Source organism: Ascaphus truei, chromosome 1 (genome assembly GCF_040206685.1).
Source record: "Ascaphus truei isolate aAscTru1 chromosome 1, aAscTru1.hap1, whole genome shotgun sequence".
Classification (NCBI taxonomy): Eukaryota; Metazoa; Chordata; class Amphibia; order Anura; family Ascaphidae; genus Ascaphus; species Ascaphus truei.
This window is the reverse complement of record NC_134483.1, coordinates 364,522,097-364,537,092: the sequence shown is the minus strand read 5'-3', so window position 1 is coordinate 364,537,092 and position 14,996 is coordinate 364,522,097. Positions and strand designations below refer to the sequence as shown.

The 14,996-nt window shown below is 40.1% G+C and overlaps 2 protein-coding genes and 1 long non-coding RNA gene across 6 annotated transcripts in view; 2 read left to right on the top strand and 1 right to left on the bottom strand.

Annotated features, from left to right (window-relative positions):
* LOC142500086 (uncharacterized) overlaps positions 1-14,191 on the top strand; it is a 297,348-nt gene extending 283,157 nt beyond the window's left edge. Inside the window, exon 2 of the long non-coding RNA XR_012802801.1 lies at positions 8,964-14,191. This is a non-coding gene — a long non-coding RNA (uncharacterized LOC142500086). The remainder of the gene's footprint in view (positions 1-8,963) is intronic.
* MTMR7 (myotubularin related protein 7) overlaps positions 1-14,191 on the top strand; it is a 78,720-nt gene extending 64,529 nt beyond the window's left edge. The window contains exons 13-14 of the mRNA XM_075610039.1: positions 1,350-1,476; positions 2,893-14,191. Coding sequence (XP_075466154.1) covers positions 1,350-1,476; positions 2,893-3,270 — 505 coding nt within the window. The 3' untranslated portion in view covers positions 3,271-14,191. The remainder of the gene's footprint in view (positions 1-1,349; positions 1,477-2,892) is intronic.
* Positions 12,249-14,996, bottom strand: part of VPS37A (VPS37A subunit of ESCRT-I) — a 45,467-nt gene continuing 42,719 nt past the window's right edge. For all 4 annotated transcript variants that reach the window (XM_075610065.1, XM_075610083.1, XM_075610079.1 and 1 more), the window contains one exon: positions 12,249-13,229. The gene's annotated coding sequence lies outside the window, so the exon portion shown is untranslated. The remainder of the gene's footprint in view (positions 13,230-14,996) is intronic.

The window sequence follows — 14,996 nt, the reverse complement described above, 5'->3', positions numbered from 1 at the left end:
ATCTTTTTAATTAAAATGTATTGGCAGGGGCTTTTTTAATATGTATTGCGGGGTGGGTTTTTTGGTATGTATTTTGTGGGGGGGAATGAGTGAGTGGGGTAATTGACGGAAGGTAGGGGCAAGTGAGAATAGAGAAGGGGTGGGGGAGATAGTGAGTGAAAAGAGGGAGTAAGAGTGAGACGCAGGGGAGAAATACATGAAAGGCGGGAAGGGGGGAGAGAGTTAGACAGAGGGGAGAGAAATACATGGGTAGAGGGTGGGAAATAGAGGGGGCTGATGCGGGGGGAACCTGATGTTTTTTTTTAAATGTATTTGGGCGGTGGGGGTCTTTTTAAAATGTATTGGAGCGGTAGGGGATCTTATTAAAAATGCCCCCGCCAATACATTTTTAAAATGTATTGCGGGGTGGGGTTATATGTATTAAGAGGGGTGGTTTTTTTTGGTAAGTATTTTGTAGGGGGAATGGAGTTAGAGTGGGGTAATTGACTGATGGAAGGTAGGGGCGAGAGAGAATAGAGAGGGGGGAGGGAGGGAGTGAGGAAAAGATGGAGTAAGAGTGAGACGCAGGGGAGATAAATACATGGGTAGAGTATGGGAAATAGAGGGGGCTCGTGAGGTGTGAAATTTTGTGATTTACCGCTTTCGAACCTAATATGTGTCAGCCAGATAGGGGATCCCTGAGATTTTTTTCTAAATACTTCAAGGGTTCCTCCAAACAAAAAAGGTTGGGAATCACTGATGTATACAATAGAAGACTGCCTATTATCTGAATGTTTGCAGATGGTACTGTAGCTTGGACTTGCAAGCATCTTTTTATGTAAGAACTGCATTTTGTAATGCACGTCTCATTCAAAAGCAACTACGTCCTTAACATAATTCTATGGCTGGGATGGCTGAGGGACTGATAGAGGCAGAAATGGACAAGGTAGATGATAATGGTGTGGTGCACATGACCCGTCCTCATAATCTGACTTGGGAAAGCTGTGAGAAGGTCACAAGCAATAGTTGGCAAAGGGTCAATTCTTGGTACTAGTCGATTAGGTGGCACAGAGTGTTGTGGTGGTGAAGGTCATCATCCCGATAATGTATTTGGTAGTGATAGTGATGAGGAGCACGACAAGCTCCGACAGGGTGACGCTGGGGTGTATGTTCCCCCTCGCCACCCCCCTGCTCTGCAAAAGGCAGTGGAGCGATGTAACCTCTACAATTCTATATCTACATCCTTCTACTGTACTCGCACATTTTTGTAATAATTGTCTCTACATAAACATTTTCTTGCTATTTGAGTGCTGCCTGGTACAATTTTCTCCTGTGTATAAAGCTTGCTGATCTAGTCCCATTAATTGCAGGTTTTGGAGGGGTCTTTATAACCGGTTTGAAAAAGGCATGCATCCACGCCAGTCGGTGACTGATTACCTTCTGGCAGTGAAAGAAGAGACCCAGCAGCTAGAGGACGAACTAGAAACCATGGAAAAGGTATCTTCTAATTACATAGTATGTAAATGCTCTAGTATTTTTGAGCATGCATACTTGCAGTATGTGTTTTTTTTTTTTTTTTTTTTTTTTTTTACTGCCCACTGAGGAACTTTGAGCCACAAATAATCTTGCCAATTGTGGGTATAAATAGAAATTGGGTAACATTGAATGTCATAAAAGTGGTAGTTCATCATGCCAAGCTGAAGAAAACTACTGTATATGAAAGATTAAACATCTAATTATATAGAAGCCACAGAACAAAATGGAAATGTCTAAAGTGTAGTGAATGGCAAAATAAAAAAGGATTGAGACAAAGCTACATATTGAGGAGGTTATGCAATCGAAACAAAAGATAAGTTCAAGTGCAAGCTCTCTCTTTCATGCGTATATGAATTTGGATATGTCTGCTATTGAACATGAGACTAAACAAAGCCCTAAAATCCCTGAAGAGCTATGGAAGGTGGGTCAGAGGTCTTGAATGGTACGATCCCACATTGCTTGTTAGACGAACACACTTATAAAAAAAAGTTACCATCTAATTGGCCCCGTAAACAAATTAAAGCAGAAAAATCTTTACCATTAGCATGGCTAAAGTACAAGTGTTTTCTTTACCCTCCATCTGCCCTTATCGGAGAGCCGATGAGGGGGGCACCAGAGAGGGGGCTCTGTCTGTGCCAGCACCGTGACACCAGACAACAGGGAGGAAATCCTACCCCTCCCAAGTCTCCGCTCACAATCTTTATGTAATAACATGATTTAGAAATACTTGTAGGTGATTTCTAGATGCATTTAAAAAAAAAAATCTATATAACCCCTTAAATGTCACTGGCAGTACTTTGTGTCCTAGGAGGAAAGGAAACGTATATGGAAACATTTCCACTTTGGGGGGAAATAAATAGGTTGTGTATTCATTAAATACATTGTCATTTTGTGATCAACTAAGTTTTTGTAGAATTTGACTTCTACTTGTGGCACACAAGTTTCATTTTCACAAGTAAGAATACATAATTAAGGTGTTTTGTAACAACACATTTTGTGAACAAAGTCAAACCTCATAACTCACAAATTGGTACAGTTGTCGGTTGTCACATTCTGTAACAGAAAAATGCCTTGCCTTGTATTCAGAAAAGCGCGCACAAGGTCAGTGCATTTTGACCTCCAATATGGAATAAATGCAGGTTGGAACATTCTCTTCCTACAAGTGAAACAAATCTTCAATCTGCAGTACTCCATGTAATTTACAATTATATTCTCTTGTCTAATCGGCCAAATTGTCCCCTAATAAGATTGTATATGATGTAAATTACATTAGTCCATTTTTCTTATTAAAAATAAGTGTGTGTATAGTAACTGTATATTTATGGTTCATGTTTTCAACTTCCTGTTTTGCAATATGTTTTCTGATCTTTCTTTTAGAGATTTGCCAAACTGGAGACTCCACAGTCAAATGATGCAAACATCAAGTTCAATGAACAGCATAGAAGTAATCATTTCCAGATGTGTATCACCAAACATGCATCTGCCAACACACCCCAGGATTATAGCAGCAACCTGAAGTCCTTCCCATCCCGAAGCCCTTCGCAGGGCGACGAAAACCCTGCCCTCTTCCTAACTCGGGATCACTTGAAGAGTTCGGATCCAGACCTGTCTGCTAATAGCGACCAAGAGTCTGGTGTGGAGGACTTAAGCTGCAGGTCCCCTAGTGGTGGTGACTCTCTACCCAGTGAAGATGGTGGCAAGGATCCAGATTCTGATGAAGCCGTGTACCTGAATGCCAAAGAGATGGCTCCGTAACCCTTGATATTATATGACGTGTTTTACATAAGGTGATGTGCAATGCTATTTGGGAACAATGGGAAAACACAATGTCCACCGATGTGCACTCTTTTTAGAAAATGTGCTGTATAGGTGTCATAGCAGGTGGTGTTGGCATCACAGAAATTCAATCCCCAAAATGTACCAGGTGAAGGACATACAGGTACAGCTTTAATGAATTGCAGATCGTGGTACATTGGGCTTCAGATCTGTGCTATTTGGTTGCTGTATTTGTGCATCCCAGTGTGTATTGGGGATTTGAAAACCATAGTTTCCTTTCTTGCCTATAATGCTTCCTACACTTCCATTATTCTAAAAGTACAAAGTAGTGCTCGACTTCTTAAGTGTAACGCGTTAATGAAACGTGCCTGGTAACATTACATGTAGTTTAAAGAAAAAAAAGGCAATTCAGTAACTTTTTATCAGATGCATTGTAGCATTGATCTAGTTTTATTAATGTATGTGTTAATACAATATGGTAACATGTTGTCAATTACCTGTCCATAAGCTGCTGTTTAACCCTTTACTGTAAAAAAACAAAATCGTTCAATGCTATACATTTGAACAATCCCTGTACTGCAGATGTGCTGTGCACAGAACGGGTTTTATGTTTAAAAATAAGTTGCTATAAGTTTCATTTTGTAAGCTGCTGATACTAGATGAAGGATAAATGTTGCCAAATGTAATTTGTATTTCTCTCTTGGCCGTGGTCACTAGCAGGGGGTCCCGCCATGCAATGCCCTATTGGTCCTGCTGGCAGCGACTATGTCTAGTGCAAGGTGAGACAAGGAACTGATTAGAAGGGAAAAACTATATGTAACGCATTGTTTACACGCTCTCAGTTGCCGTTTTACAGGGTTGTCACGCTTTTAATTATTTTATTGATCCTTTTTGCAACTGCTTCACAATGCATTTTAAATAAAAAATAAAGTTTTACTTGCTTTCTATATTTTGTATACAATTTCCAGATATTAATGTAATGTATGTGTTTCTTTTTTTATTTTTTTGTTCTGAAACACTAGAAAAAGACATAAGTGAGCTGTATAAAGCAGCGAAAGAAGAAAGGCTAACCCCTAAAATACGTATGTAGTAGGTATTTTATTATATGCAATGGAATGAAATGTGCACATCTTTAGTTAGAATTAAATGTTTCCTCCTAACTGTAGATTTGAAGAAACAATGGTTTCTAAAGCGCTGTACACTATAATTTAATCAATGAAGAACTCTGTTAGTCTGCAAAAGGGCATCAATATTTTGTATTTATTTTGTGTAGAAGCTTGTATGTATGTACATTTAACATGTTAGGCCCGTGCATTGATATGAATAGACCTGAGAAGCTTCATTGACACGGAGAAGCAGTCCTGTAAAGCTAGTCTCAGCAAACCGGAGTACAAGTATTTCCGTGCCCCATGTTGCTGTGTGATCACATGCATGATTGAACTTTACATATTACTGTATTTATTTAGTTTGGTTGAGTGCATGTATTACTAATAACAGTCATTTCAATATAATATTTTACTTGTGTAAAGAAAAATATAATTTAAGGTGTCATTGGGTGCTCCCTAATTGAAATCTTCATCATCCTGAGCAGTAGTAAATAACTGTAAATAGGTCTGAGGGCACTTATTTATTTATTTTTTATTTAAAGGAGCAATCCAAGCAATATCCTTTCTTTTTTTTTTAAATTTATTTATTTATTAATCTAAATCCGTTTTGTAATATTGGATATTTACTGCATTTAAAAAAAAAAAAAAATCTAACTCCTAATGCCATTTTGAATGTTTTAATATACTGAGCTTTGATTTCTTTAGCAGGCATTAGCACACTTCCCAAGTGGTAAAAGAACTTTACAACATATCCCTATTTGTGATAATTTGTTGCCAATAATTCCAGCAGTTTAAGCTACAAACTGTAATAGTCCATGTTATTTTGGTAATATCAGGATACATTGTAGCTGCTGAGTTACACTTAAGGATTGATTTGAAACAGAAAGGTGGCCATTATGTGATCCCAGAGAACCTTCAATCAGCAGCATAGTGCCGCTTGCATTGCCTCTTTTAAAACAAACCCTGGAGTGATGCTGTACTTCAGGAACACGCATTACCAGGTGCTTAACGCCCTTGCTCCCGCAGAGACATACAACATATTGTACTGCAGTGCAGTCCCCTTTGGCAGAGACGTAGTTATGGGACATCATAAATCAACCATAACAAACACACACCTTCAAGTTCAATGTTTGTTTTTAAGAGCTCAGCCCAGATAGTGGATAACCTTTTATATGAGCAAGATATTTGACTTAAAAAGGGAGACATACAGTAGAGGCAACTCTTATTCGAACAAAAACCAGTGGCAATTCCCCAAAAAAAACAGGAAACACCCAGGTACATTCTGAATACATGCCTTAAACTTTCCTTAAACTAGCCCCAGCATTTCTGCATTGATTAATGGCCTATCAGATTAACAGCGGGGGGTCCCTGGCAGTCCCATTCAAACTGAATTGGACTGCCAGGGATCCCTGCTGTGTTAATCCTATGGGTCGTTAGTCAATGCAGAAATGCCTTAAACATGCCTCAAACTAGCCCAGAACATACCCAGCACATACCCAGCACATACCCAGAATGTAACCCGGCTAGTTTACGGCAAATGTTAGAATAAACGTTGCCTCTACTGTAAGGCCTAGAACATTGAGGTTTCTTTTAATCTCTGACTCCCAGCTGTAAGAATAGGAGAACTCTGATACTCGCACATACAGCCCCACCGATTTTTATTAAAGATCAAATATTGCATTGAAACACTGGATAAATGTGAATTCTCCTAGCCACAATATCTTTATAATGTATTTTGGGTAATATGCGCCTTAATCCATGTATATATAATCTTCATTTTAAAGGTTTACAGAGATTACCATTGAACAATATAGATCTTGATATGATGTGGCCATTGGCAGATTAGATAATGAAAAGTGATTTTAAATAGTGAAGGACCATGGAGGCATGATAAGTTATCCTCTGTGTTGCTGTGCTTTGCTACAATGTGTCAGAGCTCAAATTATGTGTTCCACTTTTAGTTATTCAATATTGTGCAGAGCTTCATGTGATGAGACCTGGCTCCTCTAAATCGCCTTTCTGAACCCCGATTGATCATTCGCTCCCACCTGTTTAGAATGTTAAAAGTGCATAGGAGCGTTGGTTCTGTGTATGCGCTATACAAGAGATTGACTTATACATTACTGAATGTTCACAGGAGAAATGCCACACAGTATACAATAGGGCCCGCTCATACGGCAGGTTCCAGGCCGCCGCCGCCGTAAAGCGGGGCCCTACTGTATTGTACCTTTGAAAACAGATGCAGAGCTGTAAACCAACTGTTTCACAGACAAATGGCATCTGACAAGGAGTTGCGCACGCATTAAAACTGCTGCTTAGTGACGGCCGCATACTCAGCTGCTGAGTGCGTCATGCTGAAAATCGCCGGAAAAACGGAACAAGCGTCGAACCTAATGAATATAGGTATACATTGGGAAACGCTGTATGAGCGGAACGCCGTGAAGTGGAGCCCTACTGTACTCAAGTGGTTTTCCAACTTTCTTCCATATGAAAACTGGAAAACACCATGTTCTTGATTTGTAAGACTACATGGAAAAATGGATAGCATAAATCAACTTTGGCATTCAGAACAGCCCAACACACACAATCCCCCTTCAAAAACACTAACCAGGACAGAATCCTTACAGTACCTGCTAGATGTTTTTACTAACAGACCAGCAATCCCTGATTTATAGTGCTAATTTTTACAAACAAAAATCTTAACTGTTTAAATGCTGCACACCATGATGTAGTGTAATAATGCTCTTTAACTGTCCATACCCAGCTGAAAAGAGGGGGGTGAATGTAAAACTGGAAGTACTGGAGTGGACTAACTTAATGGAAATATCTTGCATTTTGCGTGTTGGTGGGAAGGCAATTAATAGTTTCTAGCACGTTCTAAATTGTATATGTATATAACCTATTCATGTCAGTGCTGTAGGGAATATGGAAATACCATTGTTGTACAATATAATCTGTGAAGTGATTATCTATTATATATATCCGTTGGCTTCTGGAGAGGTAAAATTGAGGCTAAAAATGGTGATGTATAAGAATGTACACTTTCTTTGCCTTTTTGTTTTAATTTATTTGTACAACATGTGGCAGACTTAAGCATTTTGCATGGAAACTGCTTCTAAAAGTGTCTTTACAGTATACTTATCACTGCAGCAATGCTTCTATTAAAAAAAACACTAAACGGGGCTACATTTCTGCAATATCTTAGTGTTAAGTATGTGGTGTTGTACATAGGTAGAACACTAATTTGTTTGACATTGGAAACAGGGTATCCTCTGGAGGGGGGAGGGGAGCGGCGGTGGTATTGCCCACAATATGCATTTAAGTTGAGTTAAGAAACTGTATCTAGTTTCACAGTAGTCAGTTATGACATAGTGTAAGCTACTGATAAAACAATGGCATTATTGATCCTTTGCTAGAGTTAACCTCTCTTCAGAAGTGCCATTCTAGCAAAATGGCAACTGGTAACGTAGCAGGTGAAAACTATCCAAGATTAACATCCAACATGAACAGGTGAAATAAACCTAGAACTGTGGCTCTACCCTGCACCCAAAATAACTTATCACTAAAATGAAGGTTTTTTTTTGTTTTTTTTAAACACCGGGTTTAAATTTGTGATTTGATCTGCAACAGTAACCACGTCCCTTATTCTATGCAGTCGGGCCCAATTGGCTTCATATATGAAGCAGACACTCTTTAGTATGCCACCAGCAGTATCATACACACTTGGTTGTAGCCATTGAAGACACAAAGTAAACCAACCTGAGAATCAGCGTCTCGAAGGAAAAAGCTAAAGCTTTCCACGGCTTCTGTCACTTATAATGAATGGATAATTAGAAGAAGCACGGGCATTCTTTTGTGTAAGGCACTTTAATTAGGGTTAGAGAGAATGAACAAAGGATCACTAAATGGTATGGTACTTTGGCAGCAGACATCAAGTGACAAAGCTCTGGACAAGGTCATCTTAGGCCTTGAGCACACACAGCGCGCGTTCGTCACTGACCCCTGGCGGCCAATTATTTATTTATAAAATATTTTACCAGGAAGTAATACATTGAGAGTTACCTCTCGTTTTCAAGTATGTCCTGGGCACAGAGTTAAGACAAATAATACATGTTTACAAATACTGTACAGTTACATAAATGAGCAGGGTATACATTATATACAAGACATTGCGTGCAGTTAAAGATAATATATATTATGGGCGTATGAAACAGTTACAGACCAGTTTAAAATGTGTGACAGCCTTAGATTTGAAAGAACTTAAACTGGTGGTGGAAGTAAGAGTCTCTGGTAGGTTGTTCCAGTTTAGGGTGCACGATAAGAGGAGGAGGAGTGGCCGGATACTTTGTTGAGCCTTGGGACCATGAACAGTCTTTTGGTGTCTGATCTCAGGTGATAGGTGCTGCATGTGGTAGGGGTGAGGAGCTTGTTCAGGTAGCTGGGTAGCTTGCCCATAAAGAATTTGAAGGCAAGATAGGAAAGGTGAACTTTGCGCCTAGATTCGAGTGATGACCAATCTAGTTCTTTGAGCATTTCGCAGTGATGTGTGTTATAGTTGCATTGGAGAACAATAATTGGCATTAGCATCTGCTGTGCGATACGTTTTCTGACCAGGAGACTTAGGGAGGATTTGTTTTCTGTAAAGTACCCCTAGTTTGGCATAGGTCTTGGTTGTCAGGGTATCAATGTGCATTCCGAATGTTAAAGCTGCAGTTCAGTCAATATCCTGCATGTGTGTTTTTTTTAATAAATCAGTAAGAAAAAATACTTTTAGCATTTTCTGTTTTTAAAAAAACAACTTTGAAAGACCAATTTTCTTGTATTCTATTTTAACAGCCATTTGCTAAGGCACTGCCCCTTCATGTCCTGTCACAAGCCCTGGCACACCACTTTGTCAGCCCTGCCCTCTCTCTAGCACGTCAGTGCAGGAATGCTCATGAATATTCATGAGTTTCCACTGACAGACAAGCAGATTATAAACAAATCCCATCTTTTAATATGTCAACAAATTTCGACCTATCAATACACGGAGAACGAATTGACCTGCAGCTATACAGTTCTTTAGGTAATTAGAGATTGCCCACATGAAACTATTGAAGTAAAAAAAATTAATGTAAAAAAAAAAAAAAAAAAAGACTGAACTGCAGCTTTTAAGTGGGAGTCAAACCATATGCCCAGGTATTTAAAACTAGTGACAGGGGTTAGGGTGGTGTTGGTTCTAATCCGGAGCTCAGTCGCTGGAAGCTTTAAAAATTTAGTCTTGGTCCCAAATACCATTGTTACAGTCTTGTCAGTGTTTAAAAACAGTTTGTTTTGGGAAATCCAGTTTTCAAGTCTCAAAAAGTCAGACTGAAGTATGTGTTGAAGGTCAGAGAGGCTATGGCTGTGTGCATGTAGGATTGTGTCATCTGCATACATGTGTATTGAGGCTTCCTGACAAGCTGTGGGAAGACCATTGATGAACACTGAGAAGAGTAGGGCCCCAGAACAGAGCCTTGCGAGATGCCACAGGTGATATCCAGGGGGTTAGAGTTAGAGCCAGAGATGGACACATGTTGGGATCTACCTGATGGGTAGGACTGAAACCAGTTTAAAGCATGCTTCCCTATTCCAGAGCTCTGGAGTTTGTTAAGCAGGATAGCATGATCAACAGTATCAAAAGCCTTTGCAAAATCTAGGAATACTGCACCAGTGAGTTGACCCTGTTCCATTCCACACTGGATTTCATTGCAAACTTTTAGCAGGGTAGTTACGGTAGAGTGTTTGGGGCGAAAGCCAGATTGGAATTGGCTAGGGAAATTTGTCTTGTTATAGTAATCGCTTAATTGGGAGTGGACACATTTTTCCATGACTTTGGATAGGATTGGGAGAAGGGAGATTGGCCTGTAGTTTGAGACAGTGTTTTTGTCCCCACTTTTGAAGATTGGGACAACTCTGGCAGCTTTCCAGGTCTTTAGGGATATGGCCTGCAGAAAGGATAGAGTTGACTATGGAAGCAATTGGTTTGGCAATTGCTGGGGCACGAAGTCTTAGGAACCTAGATTGTAGTAAGTCAGGTCCACATTGGCTGCTTAGTTTTAATTTGAGAAGCGCTTGTGTAATCTCTTCAGATACTGGGCCAAATTGAAAATTGTGGGCAGTGTTGGGAGGGGGTGGGGCTATAGGGGTACTCCCAGGATGAGATTCAGGTTTGTGGTTTGGGTTGCATTTCGTTAATAAGTTAGTAGCACACCCCACAAAGTAATCATTGAATGCGTTTGCAATGTCGGTGGGGTTTGTCAGAGTAATATCGCCCTTAGTGATATTACTTGGCTGTTGATGGTTAGAAGGCTGGAATATGTTGTTAACCTTCCAGAAGTTAGCTGGGTTTGATGTGTTCTGGAGATTATCAGCGTAATAGTGTGCTTTTGCATTCCTTGTTTGCCTTGTGCACGTTCTGCAGGCATCTGTAGTGATTGAGATCCTTGGTAGTGCCAGTTACTTTGTGGCTTTTCCACAAGGCATCTCTGAACTGGTAAGAGTGCTATAAGGTCAGGTGTAACCCATGGAAGGTGGGCACCCCGTACCCTTCTGCGTAGTGGAGCATGGGTATCACAGAGTTTTAAGAACTCGATTGGAAATAGTCTAGCGCAGAATCAGGGCAGCGCAGAATGTGCCAAGGGCAGTTGGTAAGGTCAGCCAGAAACTTGTGGGTTAAAGTTTCTAAATGTTCTAGTGAGGAGAACTTTAGGGCAGTTTAATTTTCCTTACACAGTACACTATTGCATGGTCACTGAAAATGTCAGGAAGGATGCCAGAGGATTGGATTCTGCTGGGATTTGAGAGAATCCAGTCAAGCAAGGAATGGTTGTGCGATTTCAGGTTTGTCCGTGTGGGTTGGGAAATGAGTTGCGATAGCTTAAGCAATTTAATTTGTGTGTGGTTTTTAGGGTCAAGCCAATTGACGTTGAAATCCCCAAGAACTAGCAGCTCACTCTTCTCATTCGGAGAGGAAATGGAGCCAAGAAACTGGGTAATATCAGTCAGATTGTAGAGGGGCTTTAGGGGGGCGGTAGATGCTAGCAAGCAAGATGGGCTTAGAAAAGGGGAGGAAGATTCTGCCAACTAGGATTTCAAAAGAGGTTGGCCTTGGGGGGCAATGTAACAGACTGAGGCGCGCGCATGCAGCCATGTGTACTCAAGCCCTTAAATTGCATCTAACCCACAGGTTTATTAGTGTCTTAGAAACATCTATAGGATAGTCTTAGGTTTTCAATGTGAGTGGTTCAAACCATTGCAGGAGCTGTGCAATAATCAGTATTTCCAGAAATCTACTTTGCGGGCCAGCCAAACCTGTTTGTAATATGCATTGGTTAATCCCGAGTACATATTTTATGCCCTTTACATTTTTAGTAAAAGTATAAGTGATATTACTGAAACATGGCCTGGCTAGGGTTGCCTGTGGAGATGGTTCAGATAAACTGGAACTGGTAAATTACACAACCTATATTAAATGTCGCCATGCCTGTGGTGAGCGATCACATGGTTGCTCTCCTCTTCCTCAGGACTAGGAGAGAAGTGGAACGTCATCCAATTTTATGCTGGTGGAGAAGTGAACACAATCTCCCCCATGAAATAAAGCAAAACTAGCACTAGCAGGAGTGCAAGTTCATGGGAACTTATACTGCAATAGCAGCATGATGGTAAAAGTGTATCGCTTTACTGGGAAACTTAGTTTCCTATTTGCAAGCATTCAACTATTGCCCCCAACATGATCGCTGTAAGGCGTGGCACAAACCCAGGATTAAATGTCTGTTTAGGCCTTCCCACAAATGTAAACCAACCATAAATAAAGCAGTACTCTTCCAAAACAAATGTAAAAGGATCGTTATATTGTCTCCAGCATGGACATACAAAAGTATCATTAAGGATAGATGCATGAGGATTGCTTTTCACCAGGCTAGATCACTGACACTTCCCTTAAACAGATTTATTTTATCCTTTCACTGAAATGCAAGTCAGTGCCCACTGCTGAAATAAATGAGGGAAAAAAAAGAAAACATTCCCAGCAGCATTACAATTAAACTGAAAATATCATACAAAGCAAATTATTTATTATAAAGTGATCATTAACTTTGAAACAAATGCAATTTTCTTTTGCCTGTACAGGCAGTCCTCGGTTATCCAACGGAGTCCGTTCTGGAAGTAGCATTGAATAGTGAAACCGTTGTAAAGTGAGTCCCATGTTAATCAGTGGCGGAGAGCTTTGGATAACGCATTCGGGCGTTGAAAAACGGCCTTTAGGGTTGCATTGTAAAGCGTTGGATATGCCAGTTGTTGTAAAGTGAAACGTTGGATAACGAGGACTACCTGTACTTTGTGTTCATCAAATCTAAGCGATGTCGACAAAGTGCATACAAAATTGAGTTTTTAGCATGCTTTATCTTCCTTGGATAAAGATTTTACTTGCATCATATCAAGGATAAACTAACTTGCATAGGCACTATCATAATTGTAAACGTTTCGCACAATTTTTTTTTAAACAAAAAGGTAAAAGGCTTATAGTCCACGTTAAATAGATATTTTAATATAAATCATTGTAAATACAAAGAAAATAAAATGTATAAGGAGTAATTAGTGTCTTCGTTTGAATACAAGGACTTTTTTTTTTTAATCATGTAGCAAATGATGGGTGAAGTTGTACAAAAACAAATCCTACCAAATAGTCTATCGATATAACATAATACAATCAATAATTACTTCTTAATTTTACATTTTCAAATCAAATACAAAATGTGCTTTCTGAGGTTTATTCCACAATTCGTTCTCTCGATCCAAAATGTTTCAAATGATCTGAAGGGGAAAAAAAGAAAAAAAAAAAAGAAACATTTGTTTAGTCGGAATAGAATTATTTAAAACATCACTGGTTCAGTTTGCATATAGTAATGCAAATACTATCCCTAATGAAGCAACAAAATGACAATGTTAATACAGAATCTGTGACTAACTACAAACTGAGTCTAAAAAAGACAAATTGGCTGTCCGAGCGGGTCAACTGTACTTCCTTGTCCAAACTGTGTAATACAGCAAGACAATAGAGTGTGTGACACTTTCAGTGTGCGCATTTTGGATATTGCTACCCAGAATCCTTGTCTGCAGTGGTGGGGAGGGTGAGGAAGGGGTGGTGACCTATAATGCTGCATTCCTTATCCTGCCTAACATGGAGCTGCCAGACGCTCCTCCCTCCCTGCATTGAGAAGCACAGGCTGGCCGAAAGGGTGGAAGGAGTGATGGTAGTGTGTCTCAGTCTGGCAGCTCCATGAGACTCCACAAAACGACAACTCACACTCCAACACCGCGATAATAAAGCAGCTCCTATATTGGCATGCCGTCTGAGTTCAATATCGCAGTATTCGTATGGTACCGGTATATTGCCCGACCTGAGACCTGACCAATACCTTCAAAGCATAAAGCTATGTGATTTATTCAGGATCTCTAGCTGGTATTGCTCCGTTCTAAGGATTGCACTTTTCCCATTGGTCATGAATAAAGTTTGCCACATACTTGGATTAAATGTTTTTCTTTCACACCATAAAATAACCTACGTACTGTTTGTGAAGTAAATAAAGCATTTAAGTAAATCAAGAGTGTGCTCTCACGAGCAGGGTCCACATTCCCTTTTGGATCAGTTTGTGCTTGTGTGTCCTTATTTATTAAGTTTATGTAAGTTATCACTGTTTTGCCATTGTACCGTACTGCAGAATGTGTTGGCGCTTCATAAATAAATTATAATAAAGTACTTTCCTTACAACATACCAAGGCTCCGACTGCAGTCAATCATAGTGAACGTCATAATGGGGGGTATAATTTACACATCAAAGATGTTATAGGTTCAAAGAGACTGCACAATGATATGACTCCTCGGGAAGATTCCTGGAATTAAACCACGGCTCGACTCCTAGAATCCCTGAACTACTGATGTACCACAGTGACGTCCTCAGCTAACCTTCTTTCCAAATAAAATGCAGGTCAATCTATGGCTCTTATTTGATAATAAATCTAATAGAACTCAGTGGTGGTCCAGAAAGGCAGAACCTCACATGCCAAAGAATCACTTTACAAAGCATTGATTCTGCCGCACACGCCAAATAGAGGCAATTCAATACATATGTTCTTTAAAAATAGGTACCTGTAGCCAGGGCCGCCAACAGAAATCATGGGGCCCAGGACAAATTAAAGGAGAAGGCTCCCCCCCCCCGAACACATAGCGCAACTACCACAAAAAAATATTTTTTAGCACATAACTTTTACTTAACTGTTTTCTTATTGTGATACAGAAAAAAACATTACAATGCAACCTGTTTATTTTTATATTTTCAACAGACATGTGACTGCCTGCCTGGGTGAGTTTGTGGGTGGGTGAATGACGGTGGGTGGGTGAGTGAGTGAATGACGGTGGGTGAGTGAATGACGGTGGGTGGGTGAGTGAATGACGGTGGGTGGATGGGTGAATGACTGTGGGGTGGGTGAATGACAGTTTGGGTGGGTTGGGTGGATGAATGAATGACGGTGGGTGAATGGGTGAATGATGGTGGGTTAGACAGTGACTGGGTTGACAGT